Source organism: Balaenoptera ricei, chromosome 16, assembly GCF_028023285.1.
Source record: "Balaenoptera ricei isolate mBalRic1 chromosome 16, mBalRic1.hap2, whole genome shotgun sequence".
Classification (NCBI taxonomy): Eukaryota; Metazoa; Chordata; class Mammalia; order Artiodactyla; family Balaenopteridae; genus Balaenoptera; species Balaenoptera ricei.
The window spans coordinates 10,753,549-10,771,516 of record NC_082654.1 but is presented as its reverse complement, the minus strand read 5'-3'; the positions used below and the strand labels follow the sequence as shown (position 1 = coordinate 10,771,516).

The window sequence follows — 17,968 nt, the reverse complement described above, 5'->3', positions numbered from 1 at the left end:
TGCAAAGTCTGAGACACCTGGCGCAATTGAATTACACTGATCTGAAATTTTAGGAGACATGTTACAATTGGAGATAGAGATTGGGGGTCTTTTTCGTTGTTAACAGCTTTACTGAGATATTCATACCATTTAAATTCACCCGTTTAAAGCATACAATTCCCTGGCTTTCAGTATATCCACAGAGCTGTGTAGCTGTCACCACAGTCAGTTTCATAACCCCAAAGAAACCCTGTACCCATTAGCAGTTGCCACCCATGCCTTTTCCCCGTCCCCTTCATCCCTAGGCAGCCACTAATCTACTTTCTGTCCTGTAGATTTGTCTGTTCTAGGCATTTCAAATAAATGAGACGATACGATATGTGCCTGGCTTCGTTCACCTAGCATAATGTTTCAAGGTTCATCCATGCCGTAGCATATGTCAATAACTCTGTTCCTTTTTATTGCTGAATAATATTCCATTATATGAAATACAATATTTATTTATTGATGGACATTTGGGTATTTCCCACTTTTTAGGTATTATGAATAATACTGCTGTGAACATTTGTAAACAGTCTGTTTGTGTGAACCTATGTTTTCATTTCTCTTGGATATATGCCTAGGATTAGAATTGCTGACTCGTGGTAACTCTATGTTTAACTTTTTGAGGAACTGCCAGACCATTTTCCAAAGAGGCTGCACTATTTTACATTCCTATAGCAGCGTATGAAGGCTCCAATTTCTCCTCATCCTGAACAACACTTGTTATTACATGTCCTTTTGATTATAGCCATCCTAGCAGATATGAAGTGGTTCTCATTGTGGTTTTGGTTTGCATTTCTCTGATGGCTAATGATGTTTAGCATCTTTTCATGTGTTTTTGGCCATTTGTAGATCTTCTTTGAGAAGTGTCTGTTCATTCCTTTGCCCATTTTAAAATTGTATTTTTAAAAATTTTGGAGTTGTAAGAGTTCTTTATGTATTCTAGATACAAGTCCCTTATCAGATATATGGTTGGCAAATATTTTCCCTCATTCTGTGAGTTATCTTTCACTTTTTTGATAGTGCCCTATGAAGCACAAAAGTTTTAAATTTTGATGTAGGTATAATTTTTTTTCTTTTGTTGCTGTATCCAAGAACCATTGCTCTTCCCAATGTCAAGAAGATTTACACCTTTGTTTTCATCTAAGAATGTATGGTTTTAGCTCTTATATTTAAATTTCAGATCCATTTTGAGTTAATTTTTGTATGTAATGTGAAGTAGAGAAAAATACAGGTGATTTTTTTTTTTTTTAATATTAACATGTATCTTGTGATCTTGCTAAACTTGTTAGATCTAGTAATTTGGGTGATTTTTTTTTTTTTTAACATAGACAATCATGTTATCTGCAGATAACGACAAGTTTGGGTTTTTCACTGATAATCTGGTGTCTTTTATTTCTTTTCCTTTGTCCTATTGTGTTGACTAGGACCTCTACTACAATGAATAGAAGTGGAGGGAGGATACTCTTGTCTTATTCCTGAGCCTAGGAGGAAAGCATTCAGTCCTTCACCATCAATTCTGATGTTAGGTATAGGGGGTTTTTTTGTTTTTTTGTTTTTTTTTATTTTGAGAAAAAAACATATTCTCTCTCTCCCCCCCATTTCTATCTTTTTGGCATTTCTGGAGTTTTCATTTCTTAGTTTAGATCTGTGTTTCAGTTTGGCGTCATGTTCCTTTTGCCTGAAGAATTTCCTTTAAGTCCTTGAGGTATCTGATCCTCTCAGCTGGTTGATCCTCTCAGCTTTTGTTTGGCTGAGAAACTATTTCACCAGTTTTTTTGTTTTTTGTTTTTCTTTTTCTTTTTTTCTTGTAGTGCTTTAAAGATATCACTCCCAGCTTGGGTAATTTTTAATGAGAAATTTTTGTCTTTGTTTCTGTGTATGCATTGTATCTTTTCTCATCTCATCTCCTTATCTTGATTTTCAGCAGTTTGATTATGCTGTGTTTAGGTGATTTTTTTTTTAACATTTTTATTGTAGTGTAATTGCTTTACAATGGTGTGTTAGTTTCTGCTTTATAACAAAGTGAATCAGTTATACATATACATATATCCCCATATCTCTTCCCTCTTGCCTCTCCCTCCCTCCCACCCTCCCTATCCCACCCCTGTAGGTGGTCACAAAGCACCGAGCTGATCTCCCTGTACTATGCGACTGCTTCCCACTAGCTATCTGTTTTATGTTTGGTAGTGTATGTATGTCCATGCCACTCTCTCACTTTGTCCCAGCTTACCCTTCCCCCTCCCCGTGTCCTCAAGTCCATTCTCTAGTAGGTCTGATTTTTTTTTTTTTAATATGTACACTGCTTGACATTTACAAAGATGGAAGTCAAGTACTACACACACACACACACACACACACACACACACACACACACACACACAAAACAATAATTCTTATCCGTGGTAGTTTTATTCTGTAAAATTGTTGCAAATGCTGAGTTAGCATATACTGAAACATTGATGGCTCCTCGGGGAAATACACGGTGTGGTTCCGAGTGAGCCTTTAGTCACAATATTTTCATCAACTGATTGATACATAACCTTGTCTTATATGTGTTTCTGTTAAAAGACATTTATTATATATTGTTGATTTATTATCAGTGAGCTCATGACCGACAGCACTATAATTCATGCCTGGACAAAGGTTATTTCACGTGTTTTTTTTCTGTAAGGCACGTCACAACTTCTTGTGCTTAGGAGCACTAGACAGCACTTCAACGCTGCGCTTGAGGACCATTTTAAACAGTGAAATCATCAACAAGAAGCACAAAAATGCAAAAAACATGGTACTTAATAGACCTCAGAAAAGACATTTGTTTACATTATGAGAACTGGAGCAAGAGTGCCTCATTCAGCCACAGCTGGGATGCAGTTGTATGTTGAGTGACTCAGATTTTTCACTACCCTGCACATGTCCATGAATGACTGCAAAAGCACTGCAAATACTGATTTCGCAAATAAAATCACAAATACATTTTAGCGAGTAGGCAAATTCACAAATACAGAATCTGCAAATAATGAGGAGGGAGAGTATACATACATTCACACATGTGAATATACGTTTATATACATTCAAACATATATGCATATATATATATGCCTACGCACACATTTTATTAAAAAAATTCTTGCCTGAGGAAAAGATGTGTTGGAGTAGAAACCTAAGGCTTATTAACACTGGAGTTCAGAAAACTTTTTGTTTCCATCTTTTTCATGAAGGCTGTTGGAATTGGTTAGCATGCTTCCCTAACCTAGCATTTTCTATGAGTGCTTACTTATAAATACACACATATGTGTGTCTGTGTACATATGTCTACATGGGTATATATTTGAAGCATCTGTGGTGTTAAGTTCGTTTACTGAACACATACTCGAACGTCAGCTGCAAGCACTGTGTTATAGGCTGGGGGGACAGAAATGTGAGCGAGGCCTTGGTGATCCTGCCCTATGGAGCGGGATTGGTGATAGGGTTGGTGATAGGTCAAAAGAAAGTAAACAGAGTAATTACAAAGTGTTGTGGGGGAAATGTTCTGAAGTAAGCAAGTAGGATGCTGAGCTAGAGGGGAGGGGAGGTTGTGTCCAGGGAAGGCCTTGGCTCAGAGTAAGGATTCTGTGTTTTATTCCTTACTTTGCCATTATTCGATGCTCAGTTAATTCCTTGATTTTGTGCCAGGATTCTTGTGTTTTTTATTTTTTAAAAAAACTATTCTTAATGATATTACTAAAACTATGATGCACAAATTTGTTTTTTAGAGAAAAAACTGTTAACGTTATTTTCCAATTTTATGAGAGGGATAGCCAGAGTTTTTGTTTGCTTTTGTTTTTTTCCTTTGCAAGGTTTTTGTAGCTGTAAGTTGTCTCCTTTTAATTAGAAGAATAGAATGCAGAAAAAGATTCTGCTTAGCAATTTAGGATTTTACATGTTATTTCAGAATTAGATTTTATGGTTATTACTATGATCAAACGATATACCAATGATCATACCATTTTAAGATATGATATTCTGGAGTTTTTTTTACCTGAATTCCCCAGATTATTAAGGCTGTGCATCATTTTTCATATTTTAAAGGCAGGAACATGGTGATGTTTTCAAAAATATTTTAATTGCAACTTTTAAAAAATATCATAATAATAAAAATGTCTGACTTTCAAGATGGAAGCTAGTTTCCTTTTTTAAAAATTTTTATTGGAGTATAGTTGATTTACAATGTTGTGTTAGTTTCTGCTGTACAGCAAAGTGAATCAGTTATACATACACACATACCCACTTTTTTTTTTTTAGATTCTTTTCCCATGTAGCCCATTACAGAGTATTAAGTAGAGTTCTCTGTGCTATGCAGCAGGTTCTTATTAGTTATCTATTTTATATATAGTAGTGTGTAAATGTCAATCCCAATCTCCCAATTTATCCCTCCCCCTGCCCTTATCCCTTGGTAATCATAAGTTTGTTTACTATATTCGTGACTCTACTTCTGTTTTGTAAATAAGTTCATTTGTACCCTTTTTTTTAGATTCCACATATAAGCAATATCATATGATATTTGTCTTTCTGTACGTGACTTACTTCACTCAGTATGACAATGTCTGGGTCCATTCATGTTGCTATAAATGGCATTATTTTATTCTTTTTTATGGATGAGTAATATTCCATTGTATGTATGTACCACATTTTTATCCATTCCTCCACTGAGGGACATTTAGTTTGCTTCCATGTCCTGCCTATTGTAAATAGTGCTGCAGTGAACATTGGGGTGCATGTATCTTTTTGAATTATGGTTTTCTCCGGGTATATGCCCAGGAGTGGGATTGCTGGGTCATATGGTAGTTCTATTTTTAGTTTTTTAAGGAACCTCCATACTGTTCTCCATAGTGGCTGTACCAATTTACATTCCCACCAACAGTGTAGTAGGGTTCCCTAGTTCCCTATTTTTATAATATAAGTGTAGAATGTAGTTTGGGTTCCAGTTGGTGTTTTATGAAAATTATGTGTAGTTTCATCCAGTGCAAGTATTTACTTGATTTGATTTCTTCTTGATACTAGGTTAAATGGGCCAGGGAAAATTATCACCATAACATTGGCTCGCCATATTCCTTGCGCTTAGCTTCTGCTGATGTCAATGGAAAGATCATCGTTTGGGATGTAGCAGCAGGAGTAGCTCAGTGTGAGATCCAGGAGCATGCCAAGCCTATTCAGGGTGAGGAAAGTCTGTACTCCGCCAAGCGTCTGTATTAATACACTTACTCTTAGAGTGGTTGGTTTTTCCCATTCGTTTAATTTCGTCACTTCTCAGTTAACTCTTGATTGTGTTTAGCCTGTTCTGCTGATCCGAATCTAGCTTTCTTTTCCTTATCAATACGCTTCTGGGCTTATTTCCTCAAATCTCAGTTGATTTGTGCTTTGGTAAAATGCATTAATTTCAATCTTGCCCTCAGTTGAGCATGATGATGAGAAAAATGAAGCTGCTGTGAACAGTCTTGTAAATGTAAGCTATAATATAAGTAAGCTTGCCCAAACTGCTCTTTTGAATTAGCCCTCAGTGCTTACTTTCTCTTAATAGAGATAAAATTTTTTTCTCATTTTCATATAGATCATTTGTTAGCTTGCTTATGTTACTGACCTATAATCAATACAGTATTCCTGGGCTCTTCAGGCTTTGACTGAGTGGCTCTCTTGACTGAGTGAATCTTTTAAATGACTATTTAAAAAATACTTGTCAAGTACTTACTGTACTACTGAACTAGATCCTTATCCTCTTTATTGTTATGAAAAAACATGAAATTCTGTAAAGTCCCATTAAGTAATTCCACAAAAACATTAGGAGAGTCTGACATTGATCATGGCTAGGACAGTCTTTGACATAAAGTTTTAAATAATGAATAGTGTAAATTGCTTTGTATTTTCTTTGAAGTAATATTTCAGATTACTTGGAAATTTTGACCTCTAGATTCTAATGTCCAGACAGCTCATTTTTATATAAAATTAGCTTTTCCTATCAGTCCTGACACATATATGCAACATTGAGGGGGGTGTAGTTAAGATTTTAAGGATTATGTAAACACACACACACACACAACTAGATATCAAGGACACATTAGACAAATAATTTGCGGTGGGTGATTTCTGAATCTTGCCTTTATTCTTCTGGTCTTTGCAGATGTTCAGTGGTTATGGAGTCAAGATGCTTCCCGAGATTTATTGCTTGCTATCCATCCGCCAAATTATATCGTGCTCTGGAATGCAGATACTGGCACCAAACTCTGGAAGAAGAGCTATGCAGATAACATTCTTTCTTTTTCTTTTGATCCTTTTGATCCCTCACATTTAACTTGTGAGTACTAGTTTCTTGTGGAAAATGAGTTGAGGTGTTTGTAACATATATGGTTAATGCTATGTACATAAGACACACACACACACACACACACACACACACACACACACACACCCTTCATACATTTATAATGTTAAAATGAGAAACACATTTAGTTCATATATTTTCAGCTCCTATTACAGATACTAAATCATAACCCATAGCATTTGCAAGTATTCTGATGGTTAGAAATTTAAATCAGCAAGCTAGACCTTCACTGTGTGGAATTTGTGAACAGAATTAGATTAGTCAGAGAAAGAGAGAGTTGCTGTGTTACTCTAATTCAGACTTAATTAAATTTTTTTCTAGGAACATCGAAAGAACCTGAGTCAAGGGTTTCATTTAGTCTGTGGCCAAATTCATTTCTTCCTTTTTAAAAAATTGTTTTAATTCATGCCGTGTATTTTGAGTGCCATAAACAGATGCATGTCAGGAACAGACCAAGCCCAAGGGATTTTTTTCTCGTGGAGGCTGTTTTTCCCAATGCGCTTTTGATATTTTACTGAGCTACTGATCTAAAAATTAGATTCTAGACAGATATTTTTGTGACTAAATTATGTAGAAAATATTTTTTATTCAGTTATCCAACAGATATTTCTTGAGCTATTGTTATATGCCAGGAGTGTTCTGGGAACCTGGAATATATCAGTGAACCAAGGCAAGAATTCCTTCCTTCATAAAGTTTGCATTCTAGTGAGGGAGAGTCAGATTGTAAACGATGAACATAATGAATTAATAAATTACAATATATTAAGAGGTTATAAGTGGTATAAAAAAAAGTAAAACAAGGTAAAGAGAATGGGGGAATGGGAGTGGGCAAGTTGTTGTATTAGATAAAGTGGTCAAAGTAGGCTTCATTTTGATATTTGATCAACGACTGGAAAGAGGTAAGGGGATTAACTATGGTAAAGAATGTTTTCCCTGGATTTGAATGACTCAAAATTCTAACATGTATCCACCAACATTTATTGAGGGGTGTGTGTATGTGTGAGTTGATGCAGGGAGAGTAGGACAGACAAGTAGAAATTAAAATGGGAAACACAGCTGTATAAATAATTGCAGTACAATGTGTTTAGGCTTCGTATATATAAATGTGTGTATATGAACGTATGTGTACACTCACTCACTCATTCACTCACTAGTTTGCTGTGAAATGCAGTGCTGTGGGAGCACAGAGGAGGGCTGGCCTAGCTGGCAGAGTCAGGGAGTGAGGGCATCGCAAAAGAAGGGGAATGACTGGGACCTTGAAGGGTGACTTCTGTAATCTGAAAGGAGAGAGGCTTCAGGCTAATTTACTGCATCTCTGTAATTTGGTTGATGAGAGCACTATATATTTCAAAGCATCAGTTGACCTAACATCTTTAATTTGCTCATTGAATGTGCTGGGGTTGTCATGATTCTTGAATGCTGCTTTGTTCCCTGTGTTTAAAGCAGCCTTGCTGATTGCCAGGATAGATAAGACTTTTATAATCAGATATGTATTAGTATTAGCCAGCCTGTTTTGAGGGGGATTATTTTTTCAGTCATAAAAAGGTATAATTTGTATTGTTAAATGTGGTGCTGCCTCCTTGAATATTTCTGTTTCCTGTACACTTAGTAAACCGCTGTTGGCACTTCACTTTTACTCTAGATGTAAAGAGAAAAAGAACACTCTTTACACATCCCGAGGTTCAATTTGATACGCAAGAAGAAAAAGGAAATATATTTAGACTGAGTAGCTCATGATAATGATGAAAAATTAGTATCATCAAGTCAAATATTTGAACTTACCAAGTGTGGTACGCAGAGCCATATGGGATTTTTTTTTTCTTCTGTGAATTTTATATTCTGAAAGTCTTTGGATTTTGAAGTTATGAGATATAATGAGGAAAGGTTTTTAATGAAAGTCCACGCACTGAATATATTTGGAAGAACAAACATTTGTTCTTTCTGCCAGTAACCTTCTGGTGTCTTTTTAATATAAAACATTAATTTGGAATGCTGAGCTTGGAGGCCTCTGATGAATTGTAATGGACCACCAGTTTCACTGTAACTTGGAGAACATTCCCGTTATGTTATGACTGCATAACACTGCCAGTTCTATATTATTAAAATTATCATTACTTTGCTCTCAAAATTGTATTGGAATAAAACTCTATGCTAAACTTGATTAAACTTTAATCAGAGTTTTGCTTCTCTCAATACAGTACTCACCAGTGAGGGCATTGTATTCATCTCAGACTTCTCTCCATCCAAGCCACCCTCAGGCCCTGGGAAGAAAGTGTACATATCCAGCCCACACTCCAGCCCAGCTCACAGCAAGCTGGCTGCAGCCACAGGGGCCAAGAAGGCTCTTAATAAAGTGAAAATCTTAATCACTCAAGAGAAACCTAGGTAGGTTACAAGTGTAAAACTAACAGCGACATTCATTTATTTATTCAACATTTATCTAGATATTATCTATTCATGAAAACATCATTTTTGGAGATGTACTAAGATTAATTTTCTTCATGTTACCCTTTCTTGTTTGTAATTTTGAATTTGTAAGAGGAAAAATGTTTTTTGTTTCTTCCCCTAAGAAGAGATTTAGCATTAACGTGGTTCCTTTGTTTCCAGTAATGTGGTAAACAACCCCCCCTGATTTTTACACATGAAAAGTTTTGACTTCTGAAAATAAGAGATAAAGATTCTAAGATTATGGCTACTGAACACATTAAAAATTGGGGGACAAAAGCTGGATTTTCATTTTAAATACATTTTCCTGACTTAAATGCTGTGTCATCTCATTAGCCAATAAAATATAGGTGTTTTTCTCATGCATATGAAGATGTTTCCCATACTGTTTAAGGGCCAAGATTCTAAGGGAAGCTGTAGCTCTGTGACTCAAAATATAATTTAATCTTGCTCAAATTTCACTCTCCCAATCTCTAAAATAGTGTTTTAAAGGATTTCTTAGGGTTGTAAGGATTAATAGGTGCAATAGCTTAAGTACTGAACATAGTGTCTGATACTCAATAAGCATTCTTTTGGTAAAGGCTAGCTATTATTGTTTATTTCAGAAATTTCAACTGAATACAATTTTATTTTAAAGAACTAATTTTATGCATTAAAAATAGATTTCTGTCTTTTTCCTAGTGCTATGGTAGTTCTTATATTTTTATTGCTTTGGTAGTTTTTTTGGCATTTATTTTTTAAAAGCTTTTATTTTTAATATGCTAAGATTATTCTATCTAGACTTTGTGGGTAATTACCTAAAAAATGTAAAATACAAATTGCTCTACAATTACATTCTGAATTTATATGTAAATATCATTTTTATATAGTAAACCATAGGCTGATTAAATTCACTAATTTATCCCCCACCCTGTGCTGAAATAATTTAAGATTGCTCCTTAAATATCTTGAGAACTTTTTATTTACTTTGCATTGATTCTGTATCATAAATAATTATTTTTTGCCTGCATAGTTTTATAAGTTATGATTTATATACGTTATATTTTCTGTCATGTGAATCATATGTTCATCTTGAGTACTGGGGAAATGCATTATTTATCCCTTCAAATAGAACTACTCTGGGTGCTTTCACATACATTATTACATATAATCTTGCTACAATCCTGGGCAGTAGTACTGTGCCCACATTATAAATGAGGAAGCTGAGTCTCACATTGTTTTAAATATGTTACTTAAGCTCACCCAGCTAGGAAATGCAGAGCCAGGGCTTTAATGCAATCCACATCCCTGTCTCTAGTTCTCTAATCTAACTTTATTTTAAGTTTCAAAACCTTTTAATAAAATTGTTATGTAAGAAAAAAGGTACATAGTTGTATGCCCATTCCTACTGAAATATATTAAATATAAATTTATTATAAAATAAAGTTGTGATTAAATACATACCACAATCACAACTTACTAAAATGAGTTTTGAGACTCTTTAACAGTCTATAATCCTCATATCATTTCATCTCTTTTACTTACACGGAAGAAAATGCTGTGGTAAGTGAATAAAGTACCAAGCTTTGTTTCAAGAAAGCTTTAAGACAGCTGAAAAGTGAATGAAGGCCTTGCCCAAGCCGTCAGATAGTGCAGTGACTCCTGATCCAATTGCCTAGCCCTAACTGCCCTACGTGCTTTATGTTTTAGTCCTGAGGCTTCATTTCAGCAGTCTGTCTAGTACTTCTAATTACAAAATCAAAATAAAACTACTATCTTGTGAATGCCATATCGTATTGTCACTGACCGCCTCATACCACAGACTTAGACTACTTTACATTTTCAAATATTCAGAAACATGTCTCTATCTGACCTATGCAGTATCATTGTCGTAATTTGCATTTTGGCACAAAGGAGAGATCTAATTTTTAGATGCTAGCCCATGTTGGTCATTTCAGGAAACAGTTGTACATTCTCATTGACAGTTATTATGTGGAAAGTACAAAATTCAATCCTTTTTTAGCTTTTTCTGATACAAATAAAGTCTGACTCTTTTTTTTTTTATTGAATTATGGTTAATTTACAATGCTATGTTAGTTTCTGGTGTACAGCAAAGTGGTTCAGTTATACGTATTATATTACGTGTTCTTTTTCAGATTCTTTTCCATTATAGTTTATTACAGGATATTGAATCTAGTTCCCTGTGCTACACAGTAGGACCTTGTTGTTTATCTGTTTTATATATAGTAGTTTGTGTCTGCTGATCCCAAACACTTAATTTATCCCTCCTCTACCTCCTTCCCCCTTTGGTAACCATAAATTTGTTTTCTGCTTCTCTGAGTCTGTTTCTGTTTCATGAGTAAGTTCATTTGTGTGTCTGACTCATTTCTTGGTGCCTGAAGTAAATGTTTACTTTTTTCAGTGCTGAATTCATAACTCTGAATGATTGTCTTCAGTTGGCATACCTGCCTTCCAAAAGGAATCACATGTTGCTACTCTATCCTCGAGAGATTTTAATCCTTGACCTTGAGGTGAATCAGACAGTGGGTGTGATTGCAATAGAACGAACAGGAGTTCCATTTCTGCAGGTATCTACAGCTTATAAATTATATTACCAAAAGTTGATTATGAATTATGTAGAGAAAAACCATAATCTTGCAAAAGTCCTTAGTCTCACTTTCTCTTTTTCTATTTATTTAAATGTTAACAATGTTATTTTACATTCCTTATTTTTCTGCACTTTAGATTGGTTTGATTTAACTCTAGAAATTCTTCTGACTGATCTGGAGATATGTACTGAACTATTTAAGTTACATGGATAAAGACAGATTTTTTAGGATTATTGATGGATTTTTTAAAATGTTCATTTAGTTTTAAAACTAGGGGATTATATGTGTATTTTTGTGTTTTGGGGTTTTTTTCACCCATATTCTCTAAATATGAGTTTATGAATCTCACTGTATATACTTTTAAAATCTATTGTTTTAAAAAACAAATACATCATCTATTTAAAGGTAATACCCTGCTTTCAACGTGATGGTTTATTTTGCCTACATGAAAATGGTTGTATAACCTTACGTGTTCGAAGATCTTACAATAGTATTTTCACCACTTCAAGTGAGGAACCAGGTGAGTTTATATCTCACAATAATGTTAATTATATTTTTCTTCAGAATTATTTTATAAAGCTTCATGTGGCAAATACTTACCAAAGCATGGAGTTAATAATAATTCTTGCCTTAAGAAAGTAGAATATGGTTATAACATGAGGCGTAAAAAAGCCCAAGCCCAAGATAATCTCTGAGTGTTGTAACAGTGCACCTCTTGTATGCTGCAAAGATAGTAATATTTTGTAATCCCTTCTTGATTATATCCATGAGCTAAGTGGATGTTATCTTTTGTGATTATTTCTTTAGCACAAGTCCAACCTTGTATATACCTTTATTATTACACCCCTTTGACTTCTCTGCTTTAGGATTTCCATGGTAAAGTTAACTGGTTAATAAGTCTTCAGGGCATTCAGTTGTCAGTATCAGTCTTATCCTGGAGAACAAAACTAATGTTTTTATGGAATGATGTACTATGTAAAGGTGAAAGTGACTTTCACATCTTTTATAAAGTATAATTATTTTCAGGCTTATTGTAGACCACAGTAAACTATGTTGGGCTACAAGTGCACTGTTCATTATTTAATCATACATTACTGTTGATCCTTTTTCAAAGAATTTTCTTTATTTTAAAAATATTAAATAGACTATTTTGATAATAATTATTTTGGAAATTAAACTTGGTGTAGATAGTCATTAAGTAAATTATCTTTATATCCTGAAGAAATTAGTAATTGTAAACAGGGAAGCCATTTTTGACAAACTTTGCATTAGTGAAGGGATGATATCCTTTTTGGTTGAGGTATTATTTAAATTAAAACAAGTAGCAGTGACATTGATATGGTTGCTCTCTAATATTTAAAAGAAAACTATACTCTGTTAAGATCCAGATCCTGTCCAGGAGCTTACCTATGATTTACGAAGCCAGTGTGATGCAATCAGGGTGACAAAAACTGTCCGTCCCTTCAGTATGGTGTGTTGTCCTGTCAATGAGAACGCAGCTGCCCTCATAGTGAGTGATGGCAGGGTTATGATATGGGAACTGAAGTCTGCCGTTTGTAATCGAAATTCACGGAACAGGTAAATGAACCAATAGGATCTCTTTTTTGTTTTGCTTTGTTTCCTGCTTTCTTTAGATTACCATTTATTTTATCATATAAAAATAGCAGGACCTTTTTTCTGAAAAAAATATTTTTAAATTGATAATTAAGACTTCAGATTATTAGGGGATTATGTAAACCTGCTAGAGATATTTCACCTATGGGTTAGATTAATGAATACTGTAAAAATTGATAGGATACTATGATCTAAAATTAGTATTTTGAGTTACTAACATGTGATGCAGGTTTTAAATATGTAAGAACCAGGTTTTAAATATGTTTTAAATATGTAAGAACCATCTAATTATTATGTCTTTGCAGTAGTTCTGGCGTGTCACCTTTATATTCACCCGTGTCTTTCTGTGGAATTCCTGTAGGAGTGCTACAGAATAAACTCCCAGACCTCTCCTTAGATAACATGATTGGTAAACTGCTTTTTTGTTTTTCTCTCACTTTCATGTTAGGTATACTTTTTGAAGGGCAAAATTAATAGTCAGTGGTTGCAGTTATTATAAAGTCAAAGTTAATACTTCAGGAAACTAAAATGTAGACTTAATTCTTTCCTAAATAAATCAGAGGGGTATAAAATATTTAAGCATAACAGTACCTGAAGTAGTATAGACTGTTATTGTAGTGCTGGAATTAGAAAATGTCCATTCGTGAGGGGCTCTGATCTAAATGAAAACGTCCATTCGTGAGGGGCTCTGATCTAAATGAAAACGTCCATTCGTGAGGGGCTCTGATCTAAATGAAAACGTCCATTCGTGAGGGGCTCTGATCTAAATGAAAACGTCCATTCGTGAGGGGCTCTGATCTAAATGAAAACGTCCATTCCTGAGGGGCTCTGATCTAAATGAAGGAGACGGCATGAGGTATCTGGAGGCTGCATGTGTAGCCCTTGCTGGGCAATACCATACCCCCTCCTCCATGCTCGCTGCTCCCTCAGCTCAGAATTGAAGACACTCTTCCTCTCTCTCTCTCCCTTTCTGCTACTCCTTATTCAAAATTCAGCTCAGGTGTTGCTTTCTTTAATCTCCCAAGCCTGATGTATGTGGTCGCTAATAGTCATCAGCTGATTGTAGTTGTGATTTTACTTGTCTGTTTCCCTACAGTAAATTATAAGCTCCACAAGGGTGGGACAGTGCTTGATTCAGCTTTGCATCCCCAGCGCTCAGCCCAGGGCCTTGCACATTCTAGATGTGTGATAAATATTTATTGAAGGAATAAAGTAACTGAGCAGTATTAGAAAAAATCGTCTTAACTTTTTGACTTAAATTTTCTTATTTTCACATTGGGAATTCTTACTTTCAACAAATCTTTATTTGCAGATAATATATTACTTCAAAGTTATTTAATTATTATAGGACCACTATATATTCAAGGAAGAATGAGGATTGGTGGTTTCAAATATATACAACTAGAAATTGTAAATATGCCAAGCAGTGCTGACGTCTAATTCTTTTAAAATTGTGGCTAGTGGTTTATAAAGGGCTTTCTTTATCATTATTTGTTCTCCCACAGTGTAATTGAAAATGGATATTATTTACTAGGTTCTTTTGTTGAAATGCTGTAAAGATCCATGATATACTAGAAAGAGCATTAACTTATTAATCTTCTTAATCAGAGATGACATTTATTGAGTGCTTAATACTATGTTAAATACTGTGCCAAATTCTCTTAAGTATTAGCTCAACAACCCTACAAAGTAGGTACTATTATTATTATTATTATCTCCATTTTATGTATGTGGGAACTGAGACCCAGGGGTATTAAAAAACTTGCCCCAGACAACACGGCCAATAAGTGGGAGTGTAAACCTAGTCATCCCAGTCTGGAGTCTGCTCCTCGGCCCGGCATCTAGTCCCGGCTGCTTCACCGTAATCTAAGCAAGACCTGACCTCTCCAGACCCTGGGATTCTCACAGTTCCTGCCAGCTGTGGAATCCTTGCGCTCAGTGACACTAACTTTTATACTTAAAATTCTTTTCACCTTCTAGACATAAATCCATACGAGGAAGTTTAGACACATAATTGTTTTGCAAAATTTATTTTATTAGTTACACAATTTTCCAAGTTAATTGACCTTGTCTGCACTTAATATAAAATATTAAAGTGAAAAGAATTATAAACACACATGCACAGAACTAATCAGTAATACAAAGCCTGTAGGAGTTTGAAATTTTATGCTGTTTAGTTATCTAAGTGATATATAAATTACATTTTTTAGGAGACAAAATGATACAGATTGTATAGCAGTTCTTGACAGTGTTGTTGATTTAAAAGTATTAAATAAATCTTTGTTACTTGAAAACATTTTAATTAAAACTTTTAATTTGAAATTCACTGTGTACTTAGTGGTAATTGAAAGCAATTCAGTTAAAGACAGAGGCCTGATTTATATTCATTGGGTAAAGGCTGCTGCTTAGTAAGGTCTAATCTGCCCTACTTTGTGAATCACCTCACATGGAAGATGCTTGAAGAGAAATATGGCAGTTTCCTGAAGTGAACTCCGAGCTGCCAAGAGTTGGTAAACATGGTACCTACCTGTTGAACTTGCCATTCCTTTAGACCCCATCTTTGTTACTAAAGATTGATACCAATTGTATGGCTTATCCTAAGGGATCATTTACTTGGATTCAATTGATGGCCTTTTTTTCTGTTTATCTTACCGATTTTACAATAACATTATTACTAAAACAACTTTACAGCTTTAAAAGGTTTAGTTAGAATCCCGTCACCCACTCCTAGTAATTATTTCATTCTTCCCTTTCACAATGTGTGTGTGTGTGTGTGTGTGTGTGTGTGTGTGTGTACATACATATATATATATATATACTCACACATATTCCTGATACGTACTTTTGACAACTTTATCCCAGTATTCAGTAGTGCTTTAAAGGAAGAAAATTTTTATACCCTTATTAGTGAATGGTTTTGATTTTGTTGCACACTTTGTATTCACATTTTGTGAATGGTTTTTATTTGAATCATCTTTTTAGTTTGAAATTTGATAACCTAAGTACGAACACTGTATCTAAAAATAATGCCATTTAAGACTTAACTGTCACTAGTGATGGTTTATATATTATATATTAGTAATTATAAGTATGTATTTAAATTTTATTTTACTTATTTATATAAAAATATGTAATTATAAAGCTTAAATGTTGTAATTACATTGACACATTAAGATTTCTTATTAGAAATCTAAATGAGTTCTTTGAACCTGCTATTTGTGATTACCAATTTTATGTGCACTTTAAAGAGCATCAGATTGAAAAGTAACCCTTTAGAAAGGCAGTAAGACAGGAATGTAATATCTCATGCTACAGAAACTGTTCTCTAACCCTAGTCCTCTTCATTTGCCTTGGGTGCCCTAATACCAGGAACTTTGGCTAAAATGGTGTTTCTTAGGAGACAAAGGTCCCTGAATTCTGGATAGCTATACTCTGGAGTAATCTATCCTTTGAGATATTAGATGATGCAGTTTAAGTCCCATAGCCAAGTAAGACTCATTGTATAGCTACAGGCACTAGAGTGCTACATTACACCTTCTAGACCTGAAGAGTATACTTCCACTGTAAAGTTCCTTTAGATTTTTAAGAACAGCGTATGTTATAAATAACATATTTGTATTTTTTATTACAAATCAGGGCAAAGTGCAATTGCTGGGGAAGAACATCCCAAAGGCTCCATTCTGCAGGAAGTGCAACTCAAATTCCTGCTAACAGGTCTGCTTTCAGGACTGCCCTCACCACAGTTTGCTATCCGTATGTGCCCACCATTGACCACAAAAAATATCAAGATGTATCAGCCATTGCTTGCTGTTGGTGAGTATTGGACCTGTTCTTTTTTTAATTCTTAATGTCTATTTTACATTTTTAAGATATTTAAGTTTCCTGGTTACTAGAAAATCCTTTATTCTCCTTTAAAATGCTTTAAGAGGAGGAAGAGGCTAAATGAAATTGTATAAATACTCATCTTGAAATACTTTTTTTTTTCTGTTCTATTAATCTTTTTTAATCACAATGATAACTCATTCACCTGACACCAGATGACAGAGACCCTGACACCATGGGTACATCTCTAAAATGTCAGGAGGAAAGTCCCTGTGTAATGCTGAAACCAGAGTACTTGTCTTTTCTTGGACCATCTCAAACTCTTCCTGTGCATGTCATTTTGATGTGAGTTTTTGTTAACTAATAATATGGTCACACTTAATAGTTTAATAATAGCAAGGTTCTTCATGTGCTAAGAATTGTATGTTAAACCTGGTTTTATTGTGTTTAAAGTGGCTATTGTCTTTATAAACTAAAGATTTGCCTTTTGGGTTGAAATTGCATATTTTTATGTTGTAGATAAAAAAAATTGGTCTGGGTTTCAACTTGCTGTCACAGTAATTTCATGGTAATGGGATTAACCTGATTTCTTTTACGGAGAGGACCAAATTTCTATTTGCTACTAGTATATAAGGTTAAAATTCATTTCTCTAAAATTTTGAACAATAATATATTTGTTTGAAATTGTCAACATTTTTCTTAAGATGCTGTTGGTTTGACTTCTGGCTTTTTCCCAGAAGCTCTGTAAACATGTGATTTGTGATTCTTTTTTTTCCTAAAATGAAAACCTGACCTTATGGCCAGTGTGTCTCAACTTAATGGCTGAGTTGTGAGCCCTAATGGCTCGTTTGAGTATTACTGTTTGGCACTACTCTTATTTTCCCATTTTTTCCATTATTATCTTTTGAAAGTGATTTGAATTTTAAGGTTCAGTGGTCTGTGTTTACAGGTGTCCAGATTTATATAAATGCAGATAGATGTTTAATTTTTGTTTTAGAAACTATTGATTCATATTAAACTTCTCATTGAGGTTTCAGTTGGGATTTGTCAGTGTACATAGTGTGTACTTCTCTGTACAATGTCAGTATACCTTCTTTTTCAATTAGGATTTTATTAATTT

General features: G+C 34.5%; 1 protein-coding gene across 1 annotated transcript in view; it reads left to right on the top strand.

Annotated features, from left to right (window-relative positions):
- The window catches only part of WDR11 (WD repeat domain 11), a 54,021-nt gene that overhangs the window by 2,254 nt on the left and 33,799 nt on the right, over positions 1-17,968 (top strand). The window contains exons 3-10 of the mRNA XM_059899909.1: positions 5,065-5,218; positions 6,179-6,352; positions 8,578-8,764; positions 11,226-11,391; positions 11,818-11,932; positions 12,795-12,990; positions 13,332-13,435; positions 16,663-16,839. Coding sequence (XP_059755892.1) covers positions 5,065-5,218; positions 6,179-6,352; positions 8,578-8,764; positions 11,226-11,391; positions 11,818-11,932; positions 12,795-12,990; positions 13,332-13,435; positions 16,663-16,839 — 1,273 coding nt within the window. The remainder of the gene's footprint in view (positions 1-5,064; positions 5,219-6,178; positions 6,353-8,577; positions 8,765-11,225; positions 11,392-11,817; positions 11,933-12,794; positions 12,991-13,331; positions 13,436-16,662; positions 16,840-17,968) is intronic.